Source organism: Zootoca vivipara, chromosome 10 (genome assembly GCF_965207765.1).
Source record: "Zootoca vivipara chromosome 10, rZooViv2.hap1.1, whole genome shotgun sequence".
NCBI classification, from domain to species: domain Eukaryota; kingdom Metazoa; phylum Chordata; class Lepidosauria; order Squamata; family Lacertidae; genus Zootoca; species Zootoca vivipara.
Genome location: NC_142593.1, coordinates 21,208,913 through 21,223,542, shown reverse-complemented (window position 1 = coordinate 21,223,542; position 14,630 = coordinate 21,208,913). Strand labels below are relative to the sequence as shown.

At 37.4% G+C, this 14,630-nt stretch overlaps 1 protein-coding gene across 3 annotated transcripts in view; it reads left to right on the top strand.

The window, feature by feature from the left end:
• MAN2A1 (mannosidase alpha class 2A member 1) overlaps window positions 1-14,409 on the top strand; it is a 59,353-nt gene extending 44,944 nt beyond the window's left edge. For all 3 annotated transcript variants that reach the window (XM_088653215.1, XM_035099662.3, XM_088653214.1), the window contains 10 exons: window positions 394-559; window positions 2,390-2,623; window positions 2,724-2,846; window positions 4,817-4,931; window positions 6,068-6,201; window positions 7,326-7,467; window positions 8,143-8,276; window positions 9,598-9,792; window positions 11,582-11,692; window positions 12,291-14,409. In XM_088653215.1, coding sequence (XP_088509341.1) covers window positions 394-559; window positions 2,390-2,623; window positions 2,724-2,846; window positions 4,817-4,931; window positions 6,068-6,201; window positions 7,326-7,467; window positions 8,143-8,276; window positions 9,598-9,792; window positions 11,582-11,692; window positions 12,291-12,443 — 1,507 coding nt within the window. In that variant the 3' untranslated portion in view covers window positions 12,444-14,409. The remainder of the gene's footprint in view (window positions 1-393; window positions 560-2,389; window positions 2,624-2,723; window positions 2,847-4,816; window positions 4,932-6,067; window positions 6,202-7,325; window positions 7,468-8,142; window positions 8,277-9,597; window positions 9,793-11,581; window positions 11,693-12,290) is intronic.
• The last annotated feature ends 221 nt before the right edge of the window (window positions 14,410-14,630 follow it).

Here is a 14,630-nt window from a genome sequence, read left to right as displayed (position 1 = left end):
AAAATGTTTCCTCCAACAGAGGAAGCTCATTTGAACCCAACCCAATGATATAAAGTAATTTCAACAAGTTGTATGTGCTTTTAAGAGAATATACACACCATTTTAAACTGTGTTTTGAGGCTCTAGACATTGAAACACTTAGGTGACTGGTAAATTAATAGATTTATCTTGAAAAGAGATTTGCCAAGAACTTTTCAGTATTTTCTCTTCAAAAGTGTTCTTTAAAGAAAAATATCTAGCATATTAGATGGATTGTGCATCTATATGCATTGTGCTCATGTTTTGTTTTAATGTTTTCTTGGTATAATTTCCTATCCTGGTAATTTAGGTGACAAAAGAAGTCGTTGATCAAATAACTTTGTTTTTGTAAAGATCTGGCAACATTTCTTGCAGGTACCTTTTGATTTATAATCCTACAGAACAAGAACGCTCATCAGTGGTTTCAGTCTACGTGAATACACCTCAAGTTAAAGTATTGTCTCCTTCTGGAAGACCAGTTGTGGTCCAGCTTACCGCAGTATGGGATGGAGCTGCTAAAATAACATATGATGCATACCAGGCAAGCTATTTGTAATAAATCTATGAACGTGTATTGAGCAAGCATGTGAATATTTTGTATGTGGGAAGTAGTAGTCCAAATGACAAACGAAAAAGGAATTCAGTCGTCTACAACTGTTGCTAGATAATGTATTTGGGAAATTTTTCAAAAGCATACAAGTGATAATTTTAACTTTGGGATTTGATTATTGTCTCCCCCTTTATAAATAGTAATGAGATCCCTTTGCACTTGAGACTTGAATGGTGCATAAAATTACTACAGCATCCGTGTTTACTCGGAAGTAAGCTCACTTTAATTTCTTGGAGGTTACTCCTGAGAAATTGGGTATAGGATTGTAGTCCTACCAAAGCTTTCTTTTAATGCAGGTTATAGTTCCAAAGTGACAAAAAAGTAACAATTTTTCATTTCAAATATTTAGTTTAATTATGTTTTTTCCTGGTGGTGAGAAGTCAGAGCAGAATGTGTAAGTTTGAAGTTAGCAGTTCTCTGAACATAAAATAAGTTATTTTGTTTGTCTCTCTGGAAAAGGAGAATCCAGGTCACGTTTCCTTTCAAATTCTCTTGGCTCTCCAATTTCATAAAATTCTGTGGAATCCTTATGCTTTTTGTAACAGTTTCCTAAAAGTGCAAAATGAAAACATTTTTTTTTTTCTGCAACTGCTGAGGTACAGCAGAGCTACTGAGGGGATACAGCTGTAGTGTTTGAGCATGCAGAAAATAACCTCTTGATTTCCCTTTCTGTCTCTTGCTTGAAATATAAGTAAGCGTCTTTACTTGTGTGAGTTACAGGTAGGTAGCCGTGTTGGTCTGCAGTAGTCGAAACAAAATTTTTAAAAAATTCCTTCCAGTAGCACCTTAGAGACCAACTAAGTTTGTTATTGGTATGAGCTTTCGTGTGCATGCACACTTCTTCAGATACACTGGAACAGAAGTCACCAGACCCTTACGTATAGTCAGAGGATGGGGAGGGGTAATACTCAGAAGGGTGGTGGGAATGGGTGATTGGCTGATAGGTGTGGTAAACCTGTTGACAACTGTTAACGACTGCAGTTGGTCTTACGGGAAAAAGCAAGGGGTGAGATGGCTAAAAATAGCTTTATCATGTATAATGAGATAAGAATCCAATGTCTCTATTAAGACCAGGTCTCTCCATGGTTTTAAGTTTGGTAATAAGTTGCAATTCAGCAACTTCTCTTTCCAGTCTATTTCTGAAATTCTTTTGTAATAAGACAGCTACTTTGACCAGTAGTCGGTCTCTTAAGGTGTTGCTGGAAGGAATTGTTCAATTTTGTTTTACTTAAAGAAAAGCATTGCAATGTTTTTAATATTCTTTATATATTCAAGTAAGAGTGCAATGTTTAAAACAAGGGTGGTTTATTGCTCCAAAATGTTTTTTTATTGATTCATTGCTCCTCAAGTTTCTCAAATGTAGAAGAATTTGATTGCATCATTACCTTTGAATTTATTAGAATAGAAGAAAATGAGGATAAATTGATGTAGTGGAATCTTTGTCTCAACACAGTTTTTTTGATGGGCAGCTATTGTAGTTAATATTGTGTCCTAGGTTCTGCTTTATTGTAGGGAAAGCATGGATGTAATAAACTGAAAAGAATCCTGCTAAATGAGATCTAGCTCTCTTGAGTACCATTATTTTCACATGTCTGTTCATAACAAGGATGTTGGCTTTGATTAGAAAACAGTTCCTAGCACTGTTGTGAGTTTAGGATCTCGGTATAAGTCATCCTTTGGGGACCAAATAATTTTGTTTACACTTGGATGTCTGCTCTCGATATTGGAAAAAAATAACCTTTCTTTGCCTTCACTTAACAGATTTCTTTCTTGGTTCGTATACCACCCTTGGGTTTTGGAGTTTACCAGCTACTGGAGGGTCTGAGTTCCGAAGCTGCATTGGCGGACTATAATCTCTATCATAACGACAAAGCTAAGCCAGTCAAGCCCTATAGAGTTTTCAACGTTAAAGAGATACAGAATGCTCTGGATGAGATCATGCTAGAGAACTCTTACATGAAAGTCTGGTTCTCTGGGAATTCTGGGCTTCTTGAGGTATGTATATTTAACTATTTGAAAATATTTTGATATTGAAATGGAATAACAGTAATTATTATTATTATTATTATTATTATTATTATTATTATTCCTTTAGAAAGTGAATACAAAAGAAAATAATAAAAATCATCGTGTCAAGCTGGAATTTGTTTGGTATGGGACTACGAGTAACAGAGATAAGAGTGGGGCTTATCTCTTCTTACCAGATGGAGATGCCAAGGTAATAATAATAATAGGCTTGTGTTTGGACTATATTGAGGAAAGCAGGGAAGAGTGTATATACTGGATTTGATCCAGGGCTAGCATTCTCCTAGTGGAAAACTTCCCCCATGTTGTGACCTCCCAGAAGAGCACTGGATTGAAAAAAGTGAGCCATGACTGACTGGGAAGAAAGGAGGATGAATCTCTTTAAGAGTCAGTGCTCATTTAGCTATCCATTACAGTGGAACCTCGGTTTATGAACACCTCGGTTTACGAATTTTCGGTTTACGAACGCCGCGGACCCATCTGGAACGGATTAATTCACGTTCCATTACTTTCAATGGGAAAGTTCGCTTCAGTTTATGAACAGACTTCCGGAACCAATTACAGTGGTGCCTCGCTAGACGAAATTAATTCGTTCCATGGGTCTTTTCTTATAGCGAAAAATTCGTCTAGCAAATCCCATAGGAATGCATTGAATTTTTTTGAAATTTTTTTTGCCCATAGGAACGCATTAATTGAATTTCAATGCATTCCTATGGGAAACCGCAATTCGCTAGACGAATTTTTCGTAAAACGCATTCATCTAGCGAGGCAAGCTCCGCTCGAAAAATCCTTTCGTTAAGCGGAAATTTCGTTAAGCAGGGCATTCGTTAAGCGAGGCACCAGTGTACACCCATGCTTTGTGTTAAGTACGCTTCAGGTTGAGTACTCCGCGGACCTGTCTGGAACGGATTAACCCACTTTCCATTACTTTCAATGGGAAAGTTCGCTTCAGTTTATGAACGCTTCAGTTTAAGTACTCTGCAGACCGTCTGGAACAGATTAATCCACTTTCCGATACTTTCAGTGGGAAAGTTCGCTTCAGTTTATGAACGCTTCAGTTTATGAACAGACTTCTGGAACCAATTGTGTTCATAAACCGAGGTACCACTGTAGTGGTAAGCTGGGATCTGATCAAGAACATTTTTATCACTTGTCGTGTTATATAGGTATCACTAAAAAAGAAAAGAAAAAAGGACTTAATCCTTTTATTGGATTAATCCAATAAGAATGCTCTTATTGGAAGAAACAGAGGCAGGGTGATTTTTGCTGGTTACTCCTTCCTGCTGCAGCTCCTTTGTGTTTCTTGAAAACATACCCTCAAGGATTGGGAGAGCTAGCTTGTAAGAAATAAGGTGAGGAAGTCAGGGGGAATTGTCTTGTACTCCACAGCTTCTTCCATCAATGAAAGGGCAACTGCAGAGGCAACCTAAAATATTGAAGTGGATAGTGAAATGGGCCTTCATTTTTAACTGAAGATAGACTGCAGATACAGAACATTTTGGAAACGGGGATCTACAGCAGGATTGAGGAACATCCAACCCACAGACCTAATTAGGTCTGGCAGGGGTCGCTGCTTGACTCATGAAGCCATTACCCCCCCAAACCACAACCACCTATCCCAGGCCTCCTCCAGATGAGGAGCAGGTGGAGATGTGGCAGCCAATGAATGATCAGGACATTTGAAATGTGCTCCAGGTTGTGCATTTGTAAGGGGAGGGGGCTTGCTGTCACTGCCAATGACTGAGAAGGCCATCTCCCAGTTTTCTTGGTATTTCCATAAGTAAATATTCCAATTTTATGAAAAGCTGTGCCAGAAAGGGGGAAAACTCTTTAATTAACGATCAGATGTTGTTGAATAACAATTGCCCATTGTTCCTATAGCTCTTAATTGAAGCTTGAGGGATCTCTGACAAGATAAACGTGGCCAAAAATCCATCTCTCAAAGTACAATTTTAACTTGGAGCTCTTTCAAGGCCTTCTACGGTTGTGGTGAAAGAGGATGTGTGAGGGACATGCTTCTTCCTACTTTTTGGAGCTCCTCTGAATGGTCTTGTGTTTGGACTATATAACAATGCAAGACAATGGAATGTGAAGATTCAAAGCAAGACAATGAAATGCGAAGATTCAAAGTACTAACATAATTTTGCTTTTGTCTTTTTGCAGCCCTATGTTTTCTCTGATCCCCCTATCATACGCGTTACACATGGGAGGATCTTTTCTGAAGTTACTACTTTTTTCCATCATTTGACACACACAATACGACTTTACAAAGTTCATGGTAATGTATTGTTAGCATTACCTAATCTAGCTGTGCTATTATGTTCTAGTTTTTTAGGGTTTAATATTGTCTTGTTTTGGTGCATGTGAATAGTTGACCTTCCTACAGTTTCCCATTTTAGAAACTTGTTAACTGCAGTAAGAGTTGTTCAGAAATGAACTATTTAATCTGCTACATTTATTCAGCCTACTTTAGATTAATGTAATCCATTTGTTTGTGGTGGTGCCTTTGAAAAGTGTTTGGGAACGTCAACTAACAGCCTGAGATAGATAGATAGATAGATAGATAGATAGATAGATAGATAGATAGATAGATAGATAGATTCTACATTTCAAATTAAACATTTCACAACCTTTATAATATCCAATGACTTCCCTTCTTCTCCTTCCATATATTACTTTCCTGCATATTTTACTATAACCATTCAAATCGGTTTTCCACTTTTACATCAACCAAATATTGTTTACTCTGTTCAATTTATCTTAATGCTGCCAGCGTTTTCAGCTGTGTACAATTATTCTCCATATATTCAGTAATCATTTTCCATTCTTCTTCAAATATATGCTCTCTTACTCTGTGGGTTAAACCTTCATATTCTAACATCTAAAGTTGCCAGTGCTCTTTACAAGGGACCTTGCTCACTTTCCATTTGGGGGCTAACAGAACACGGGTTGCTGTTGTTGCATACATAAACAAAACTTTTCTGGCCCCATGGAATTTCTGTCTGGGTTATTCCCAACAAAAAGGGCTCTGGTTTTTTTTTGGGAAGGTAAATCTAAACATTCCCCCCTCCCAACTCATTATAAATAATTTCCCAACTCATTTTTTAATTCACACTACTTCTGAAAATCAAAGGAGATCAACAAAGGTGGACTCAATTGAATTAATAAATAAATAAATATGTAATGTGCAAAAGATGGCATCTTCTGACATCTTTCCTTTGGTTCCAGTCCTCTTCTAAAGCAGGATATGCAACTCTAGAGGACTCAACCGATAGAAGCATCTATGAAACCCCTCTTTACGTGGCTCCAATTGAGCTGCAAATATATGGTGCGCTTGACTGGTTCCTTACTGCTTAGGCTAATGGGTTTGACAGACTAGTATTTGGAAATTATTGAATCTCATTTTATATTTAGGGCTTGAAGGTCAGTCCCTTGAGGTATCCAATATTGTGGACATTAGAGGAGAATACAATCGTGAGATTGCAATGCGGATTTCATCTGACATAGAAAGCCATAACAAATTTTACACCGATCTCAATGGATACCAGGTAAACGGAATACGTTAATTTAAACACAGGGGTTATGTCCTACGTTTTAGATTAGCTTTTTGTTAACATTCACTGTCATATTTTCTTGGAATGGTGTTTTTTTTTAAAAAAAATAACAACATTTTTTTAAAAAAAATATTTCTATAAACTGGATGAAAATCTTAAAATATTTGTTATCTTCCCATCTTCCTCATCCCCTATTTTTTTAATTCCACTCAATTTTATCAGACATTAATGAAGAAATACCACCTTTTATCTCCCACTAATGATACCATGTCTGTCCCCATGTTTTGTCTCTCTCCCTTATCTGGATTCCCAAGTCAGAACAGCAGAGAGGGGCTTCCATTGCTTTTAAAAGGGAGTTACCAACTAGCATAACCTGAGGTTGGTGCAATCAGTATGTTTGCTGATGAACCCACAGCCATGGTGGAATGCAGCAGACCTCACTCAGGCAAGCTCCCTGTATTTTCAGCAACATGTATGCAAGCTCTTGCACATGCTAAATTAGAAGATAAGCAGGCACACAGAAAGCAAGTGAATCTCAAAAATGATGAAGAGAAATAAAAACCTAGTTGTTAACCACTTTCTCTTATACCAGTTCGCCCTTTCACTGAGATTATAATCTGTGACTTTCCTCTGGGAGCTCCCACGGATTTAGTTGTGTTGCATACAGATGTTTGTTTGTTAAAATATTAGTTAGAAAGATAACTTATTTATAGGCTGTCATCAATAACTTGGTTTTAGGGAAAGAAGCAGAAATTGGGCAAGCCTGAAAGTATAGTACAGTCATTCTTTGGCTCCCAATTGCCTTGGGAGTTGAACATTTCGGCTCCCAAACGATCAAAAACCGGAAGTGAGTGTTCCGGTTTTTGAACGTTCTTTCGGAAGCCAAATATCCAACAGGGCTTCCGCAGCTTCCAATTGGCTGCAGGACACTCCTGCAGCCAATCATAAACCAAGCATTGGAAGTCAAATGTTTTGAAAGTCGAACTGACTTGTGGAACAGATTCTATTCAACTTCCAAGGTACGACTATATTCAATTACCATTTAGCAAAAGCTATTTTTCTATTTGTCTTATGTAAATTATCAATGAAATTTACTGAAGTCACATTTGATAATTTAGATTCAGCCTAGACAGACAATGAGCAAATTGCCTCTTCAAGCAAATATTTATCCAATGGCAACAATGGCTTATGTCCAGGATAGCAAGATACGCTTGTCTCTCCTTTCTGCTCAGTCTCTTGGCGTTGCAAGTTTAAAAAGTGGTAAGTAACACTAGAAGGTTTTAAAGACTGACTACAATGGAAAGTAAACCATGTTGTGGCCATAACATAGCTCAAAGGCCCTGCAAGTTCCATGGAATTCTCCAAGGCTAATCAAGGCTCTATGAATAGTTGATAAGATATGTAGGTGCTTGCTAAAACATTAGAGCAAAAAGTAATATAAGTAGAGCAGTGTTTATGAATATTTTGGACAAAAGATCTTGGATTAGGAGCGCTTTAAGACTCCCAGTTTTGTATACCTGTTAATATTTTTAGCCTTTAAGTACAGTGATGCCTCGCAAGACAAATTTAATTCGTTCCGTGAGTCAATTCGTTTTGCGAAAAATTCGTCTTGCTAATCGCGGTTTCCCATAGGAATGCATTGAAATTTCTTTTTTTGCCCATAGGAACGCATTAATTAAATTTCAGTGCATTCCTATGGGAAACCGCGATTCGCAAGATGAATTTTCGCAAAATGAATGCGTTTTGCGAGTCACCATCAGATCGCAAGACGCATTCGTCTTGCGAAAAATTCGTCTTGCAGGGCATTCGTCTTGCGAGGTACCACTGTATATGTAGAATAGTGGTTAGTCTGTCTTTTTGTAGCAGCATGATTTTTAGATACTTTAACAGAGTGCTGAGTGGTGGATCCAAAACAAGACAAATGTTTGTTTTTAGGCCAATTAGAAGTCATCATGGATCGTCGACTTATGCAGGACGACAATCGAGGTTTAGGACAAGGTGTACAAGATAACAAAATCACAGCTAATCTATTCCGAATTCTGTTGGAGAAAAGAAATGGAGTAGATATGGTAGGAAAAGTGTTACAAATAACTTGATTTCAGTTTCTTAAATATTAGCCTCCAAATATATATATGTACATGTATGTATCGAAGAACATTTTACCAAGGGATTCTCCATATCTCTAATTAGTACATTAATCTTTCAGTATTCCAAATTTAGATTCACTTAGTTATTGAACATGACCATGGTGTGTCATGAAACTTTTTCTGTTCTTCCCTGTTTTAGAGAGTTCATATGAAATAATATGTTGCTATAATGTCACTCGCTAAGAAAACAAATAAATTATGGTGGAAGCGGGTTGGGGAAAAGCTAATTCTTCCATCTGTAGAACTGTAGACACAAGACACCACTGTAAGACCCTTGTGGTTTGCAGGGGAGCACATGGGGCCTTCTACATGCAGAAGAGGGATAGGGAAAGAAACAGTGATTGTGGTGATAAAGGCAATGGGGACCAACAGTAGGCTCATTGTTGAGAGTGGGATAGCAGTGACAATAGTTGAATATTTGGACCTCTACCCTACTCTTAAGATGAAATATTTCAGCATCATGCTAAAGTCATACAGCTGCACACCTTAGCAAATTTTCACAGGGGTGCATAAAGAACATCTTTGAGTTTTACAAGCCAAGCTGCTTTAAATTAAATTATTTATTTATCACAGTCTTAAATGGTACAGATTTGACAAAGATAAACATCATTCCAGTCTATGGTGTAGTCACAGATCATTATACTGGGACCCCAGGGAAGTCTGAGGTTGTAGCAGTTAAATTTAAAATCTTTATTAACGCTGCCTGAAAAACCATAAATAGTGCTACAAATGTTGGCCAAAGGCAGAGTATAGCAGGTTACCCAGACACACAGAGCAAACAGCCCAGTAAACCAAGAAAAGGGTACCTCTGTTTGCTTCTTGACTAAAAGAGCACACTGTTCAGTCATCCGTCAGGAACCAGCATGACAGAGGGATGCAAAAGACCCCCACAGAGAGTATGGATTATGAAGAACCAGTTCCTTTGGGATATGCATATAGACCCCCAATAGATCAGCTAAGCACTCCCAAAATGCTGCATAATGCTGCAAACTACACAATTCACATACTGTGCAATAGGTTAAAGTATGTGCCCTAATAGTGCTGTGACTTCTCTTGGCCAGAGTGTATGTCTGTCTATGGTAATCTTTTGGGGGCACTGTTGACTTTAAAACACTGTTGGCTACCTAGGCCCCAAATGCCATTTAGTTTTATTCATGGGTTCATTTATCAGCTTAAATGAATGCATATATGTTCAATGTACCACAACTGAAAATAGCTTACTACTATCTTCTTTTTTTAATAGAAAGAAGAAAAACCAACAGTCAGCTTTCCTTCTCTCCTTAGTCATATAACATCATCTTTCATAAATCATCCTTTGATTCCAATGATTACCTATGCAGGCATCGGCATCCCATCGCTGTTGAATACCTTTTCTCCATTAATGTCATCCATGCCCTGTGATATGCATATAGTTAACCTAAGAACCATACAATCAAAGGTAAGCTTTGAAATAGTTATTTCAGTATACTCAAAACTATTGCTTTCTAGAAATCCCCTTAACAAGAGGAAATTAGTACAGTCCTACCATCTTTTACTCCTAAACACTATAAAATGTGGACATTATTGACACTGTTATTGATACTCCCTGGTGTCAAAGAGCAGTGCAGAAGTAAGTTTGAGAAGTGAGTAAGGGCTTGAGTCTGATTACTAGGTTGATTTATTTGAGATGCACAGCTCCTTACTTACTTATAACAATGCTTTGCAACGCAGCTTGTGACAAGTGCTTCCATAAATGTAGATTTACAGATGCAGTCACTTTTTTCCTACACCACAAACAAATTTAATTTCTACGGGCAATAACTCTGTGTATGCTACGTATGGGCTTTCATTATGTGAGTCTACTGAAGTAGAGAGTGATAAATGTCTGCTTCCTTATAGACCACAAACCATCATTTTTGTACTAGGAACAATAAAATTATAGATTTCTCTGCCTAATGATGCATATTATTGAAATGATAAACGGCATGTTTAAGACAATCCGAAATTATGAAATGTTGCAATCTTGCATTTGTAGCATTAAAATACTCAGATTTAAACCAGACCAGAGAATAAGATGAATTTCGGTAATCAAGAAGAACCAAAAGACTTTTCCAGATAACATTTGCCTCCGTTCTCTCTCTCTCTCTCTCTCTCGTCTCTGGGCAGTAGCATCCCTCCCCCCCCCCAAAAAAAATAGGGAAGGTGTGATGAAGCCTTGTCATTAAATAGCCACGCTCTTGTTCACAGCGTTAAATAAATAAAGGGAGAAGTGTTCTTACACACTGGGTGGATAGTGGGCAGCCTTTAGAATACAAATATTTTAAAGCAAAAGCCAATCAAAAAAGCAGACAATCTTGCTTAACGGGCAACAGGTAGGCATGCTGCAATTTGCTGCCATATTTGTTTTGCTATCGTTAAAGGGATACGATATGCCTGAAATGTATTTCAGTGCAGTGCACAAAATACTATATTGCCTTAAGATACGGCGATGGTCACTAGTTTTAATTGGCTTTAATTAGACAGCTTCATGGAGGATACGTCCGTCAATGGCTACTAGTCATGGATGGCTCTTTCTGTAAATTTCTCTAATGGTGTTTTCAGTGTCATTTAGTAGCTGACAGCATGGGTTTTGAGAGTTCCGCTTCCAAAAAAATGTGCATATTTTGCACATCTATCATGTATTCCCATCTTCTGCCTTTTAGAAGAGCCATTGTATGTGCCTGCTAACATTGTGGGCTCCTGAATCCTTTTATTAAAAAAAAAAAAAGCTTAGACACTTCCTTTTTGTACAATTGTATGTACTGTTTTAGTTATGTGGGAGGTTATTTAGCCTGAATTTCTGGCTTAGTTTTTAGTGCCACTGCCAAGTGAATCTAATGGTATATAAAGTAACAGATGCTTTGTTCGTCTTACTGAGATGTTTATTAGCCCATAACGTGCTTCAGATAACATCTGTATTCCTGCACACATGCATTTGGGGGGATATAACTGCTACGTATGCCAAAATCTTCTAAGTTTTAATATAGTAATTAAAATTATGTATGTGACTGAGCCTGTTATGGCCCATATAACTGAGGTCTAAAAACCATGGCAATAATCAGTGAAGTTAGGCAATGTTGGGCTCCAGAATAACTTGTCAGTTTCCTAGCAGTTTCAGAGTCACGATTCAAAAGTTTGTGCCTCTGCCCAGACTCTACAGTTCTTCCCTCCTCTCCCCTTTGCCCACAATTTCTCCTTTTGTTTTGCAGGCAGATTCTGGGCCATCTGAGGAAGCAGCCCTGATTGTTCACAGGAAGGGATTCGATTGTAGGCTCACAAGCACAGACCTGGGCCTCCTCTGCTCTACAACTCAGGGAAAGGTATTCTACAATATTTTAGATTTATTCATAAGGTGGTAGAGAAACAAGTTGGCAGAGATTGAGTCAGCTGCTTTTGATAATGGCTTGGACCTACTCAGTTGGATTTTCTACCTTCTTCTTTCTTTTGAGTAGCAGGCTCTTATACTGTGTCACAAACCATTCCTGAAAGTCTCTTCAGTTTAAGAGATGTCTCCCATGTTGCATGACGAGGGGCTGCTGCTTGAGAAACACAAGCCTGCAGTTCCCTTAAGTGAGCAGAATTGTAGTGCCCTGTTCACCTCTGCATAGTTCCATCCTTATTTCAGACATCATAGTATATTGCGATGTTTTGCTGGTGATATATCACAATTTCGAAAGCCAGATATTGCCCAGCCCTCACACACATTGTGATTCGTGATATATTTGCCAGGTTATAAATATTATGGAAATGGTTTTCACGATGTGAACTTCAAGCTGGTTTTGGGCGATATATCAGTATTTCTCCCCGCCCTAGTTAGACTCTACTTAGGAGGAACTCAGTTGGAAAATCATTAAAGAATGAAGTTAAAATTCATGTCCAATTCTGTGTTGTAAATAAAGATCTTTTTTACTTCTCCAGCTAAAGGTGCACAGACTCTTTAACAAGTTCCATGTGGGAAGTCTTATACCTACATCCTTATCTTTGATGCATTCACCTCCGGACGCCAGAAACATTAGTGAAATCAGTATGAGTCCTATGGAGATAAACACATACAGAATTCAGCTGAGATGAAACTTGACCTTTAGAACTCAAATGCTAAAGAAGAATCTGCAACTTTTCTCAAAGATTGGTGTGCAATAAGAAGCACATTTCTATTCCAGCTTCTTGGATATTGCGACAATACATTCGCTCTAGAATTTATTTGATCTCCAGCACAGTAAAAAGCCATGATGCAAGCAAGCAACTTTACCATTAGCAAAATGCCAACATCAGTATAAGAAGTGGAAGGAGAAACAAAGGATATTCTCATCGACATAGTGAATCTCAGGATAAATGTTAGCTTATGGCTTCTAAGTTTATGATTTTGTGTTTGAAAGGTTGGGACTGTTGATTTTTAAATGGTTTTCTGATCTGTAATTGGGTCTTTAATAATTACATATTGTTGAAATCCCAGATAATACAGTCTGGAATTAAAACCCTGAATATGCTCTGGCGAAGCTATTGTCCAAATACTTGTAAAGACTTCTATAAGTGACAGTTACAATTTTGTTCCACATGGAGTCTGCATTTATCCCACTCTAGCTGTAGAATGAAACCCAAGAGCCTTTGAGAAGTGTGGAAAATTATAATCACTTGACCTACCATCTTGAAGTGGCAGAAGTTTAAATTCCGGAATTTTAGATTCATCTTTCTTGGAAAATGTCAAACAAACTTCTGTTTCGTTACTTGACACATTGGGAAATGTGCAATTACTCCATTATGAAGAGTAAGGAAAGTTAAGTCTATAATTTCATGAATACAAGATTTTTTTACAGAACATTTGGATACTAATGCTCTCTGAAAGCCTTTTTCTATTTCAATATTTCAATATCAAAATAAATGTGCCTTATTTTTTGATACATCTTGTTACTCTTTTGGTGTCCATGTAGTGTTTGGGGGGGGGGGAAGGGGGAAGGACATTAAAACACATTTTTTATTTGACAATGGTGGTTACATTCCGTTCTCCTGCATCAAATTTGTTCTGTTAGTGGTCCGAATGCTCTAATTGAATGTAGAAAATGATGTAATGAATTAAAACAATGGAAGAATAAATGATACTGTAAAATTCATCTATCAGTTACCGTAAACTGCAACATACACATAAATTTAAAGGTGTGCAAAAGCTGCCTTGCCATGTATATTGTAGCAAACAGTGCATTGGGAATCATGTGCCTACCGGTATATGTTTAAAATATCACTGTACAAACTTAAATGTCCATGCTTATTTTGCTAATGTTTGTTACATATTTCTGAAGATGCTATTCCTCAGTATTTTTGCCTCCAGTATTTTACATTGAGTTCTTGAAGCCATGGGGATTTAAAAGTTCCACTTTTCTAAATGAAATTACTGTTTACTATTGGCAAGCAGTAAAGGCTGCAATCCTATAAACACCTAGGGGCACGTTCCATTGAACCCAATGGGACTGGCTCCTGTGTAGACATATGTAGGATTGCACTGTAAATTGCAGTTCTGTTTGATTCCAGTTCCTTTAACCTTCACCTTTTTTTTAGTTTTGCTTGATAACATAATTTCCTCTGAAACTAATATTTTAATGGGGAAATGGCTTTTATAGTCACACATTTTTCTACTATAGTAATCTGATCTATGCCATGTTGGTATCTAGGCACATTTCCCATCTTAATGACATTTAAATCTTTTATAATTTTCATGTTTTGAAGGCATTCTTCAGAGGACACTCTATAGACTCCCTATTTCATTTTTTGGTATTCACATAGTTCATGTGAACTGTTGGGAAAAAATAGTACAGTGGAAGAGTCTTAAGAAGCTATAAATGAATCATTTTATGCAATAAACATTTAAAAAATGAATACTTTAGGTGAAATCCTTAAATGCCAGCAGAACATTCCTGTAACTACTTTTTCAGTTTGTGATGTCCATAGGTGGGAAATATTTACTTGGAAACCTCTAATTGTTCTTGAGAGAGAGAGAAAAGTATTCAAAAGGTTAAAATTCAGAAAAATAAAAAGATGCAATGAATTGTAGTCTGTTTACTTGTAAAACACGCTTCCAAATAATGTTTCATGTGACTAGACCAGCAGCCCAGTCTTAGGACATGTTCCCTCAGAAATCCTATTGTGTAAGTCTACACTTTTAAGTTGCATAAAGATGCATGTCCACTTGGAAGTTGCGTGGAATGGGACTTACTTCCTGGTAAGTGTGTTCAGGATTGAAGCCTAAACTTCTTAGTAAACAAACAT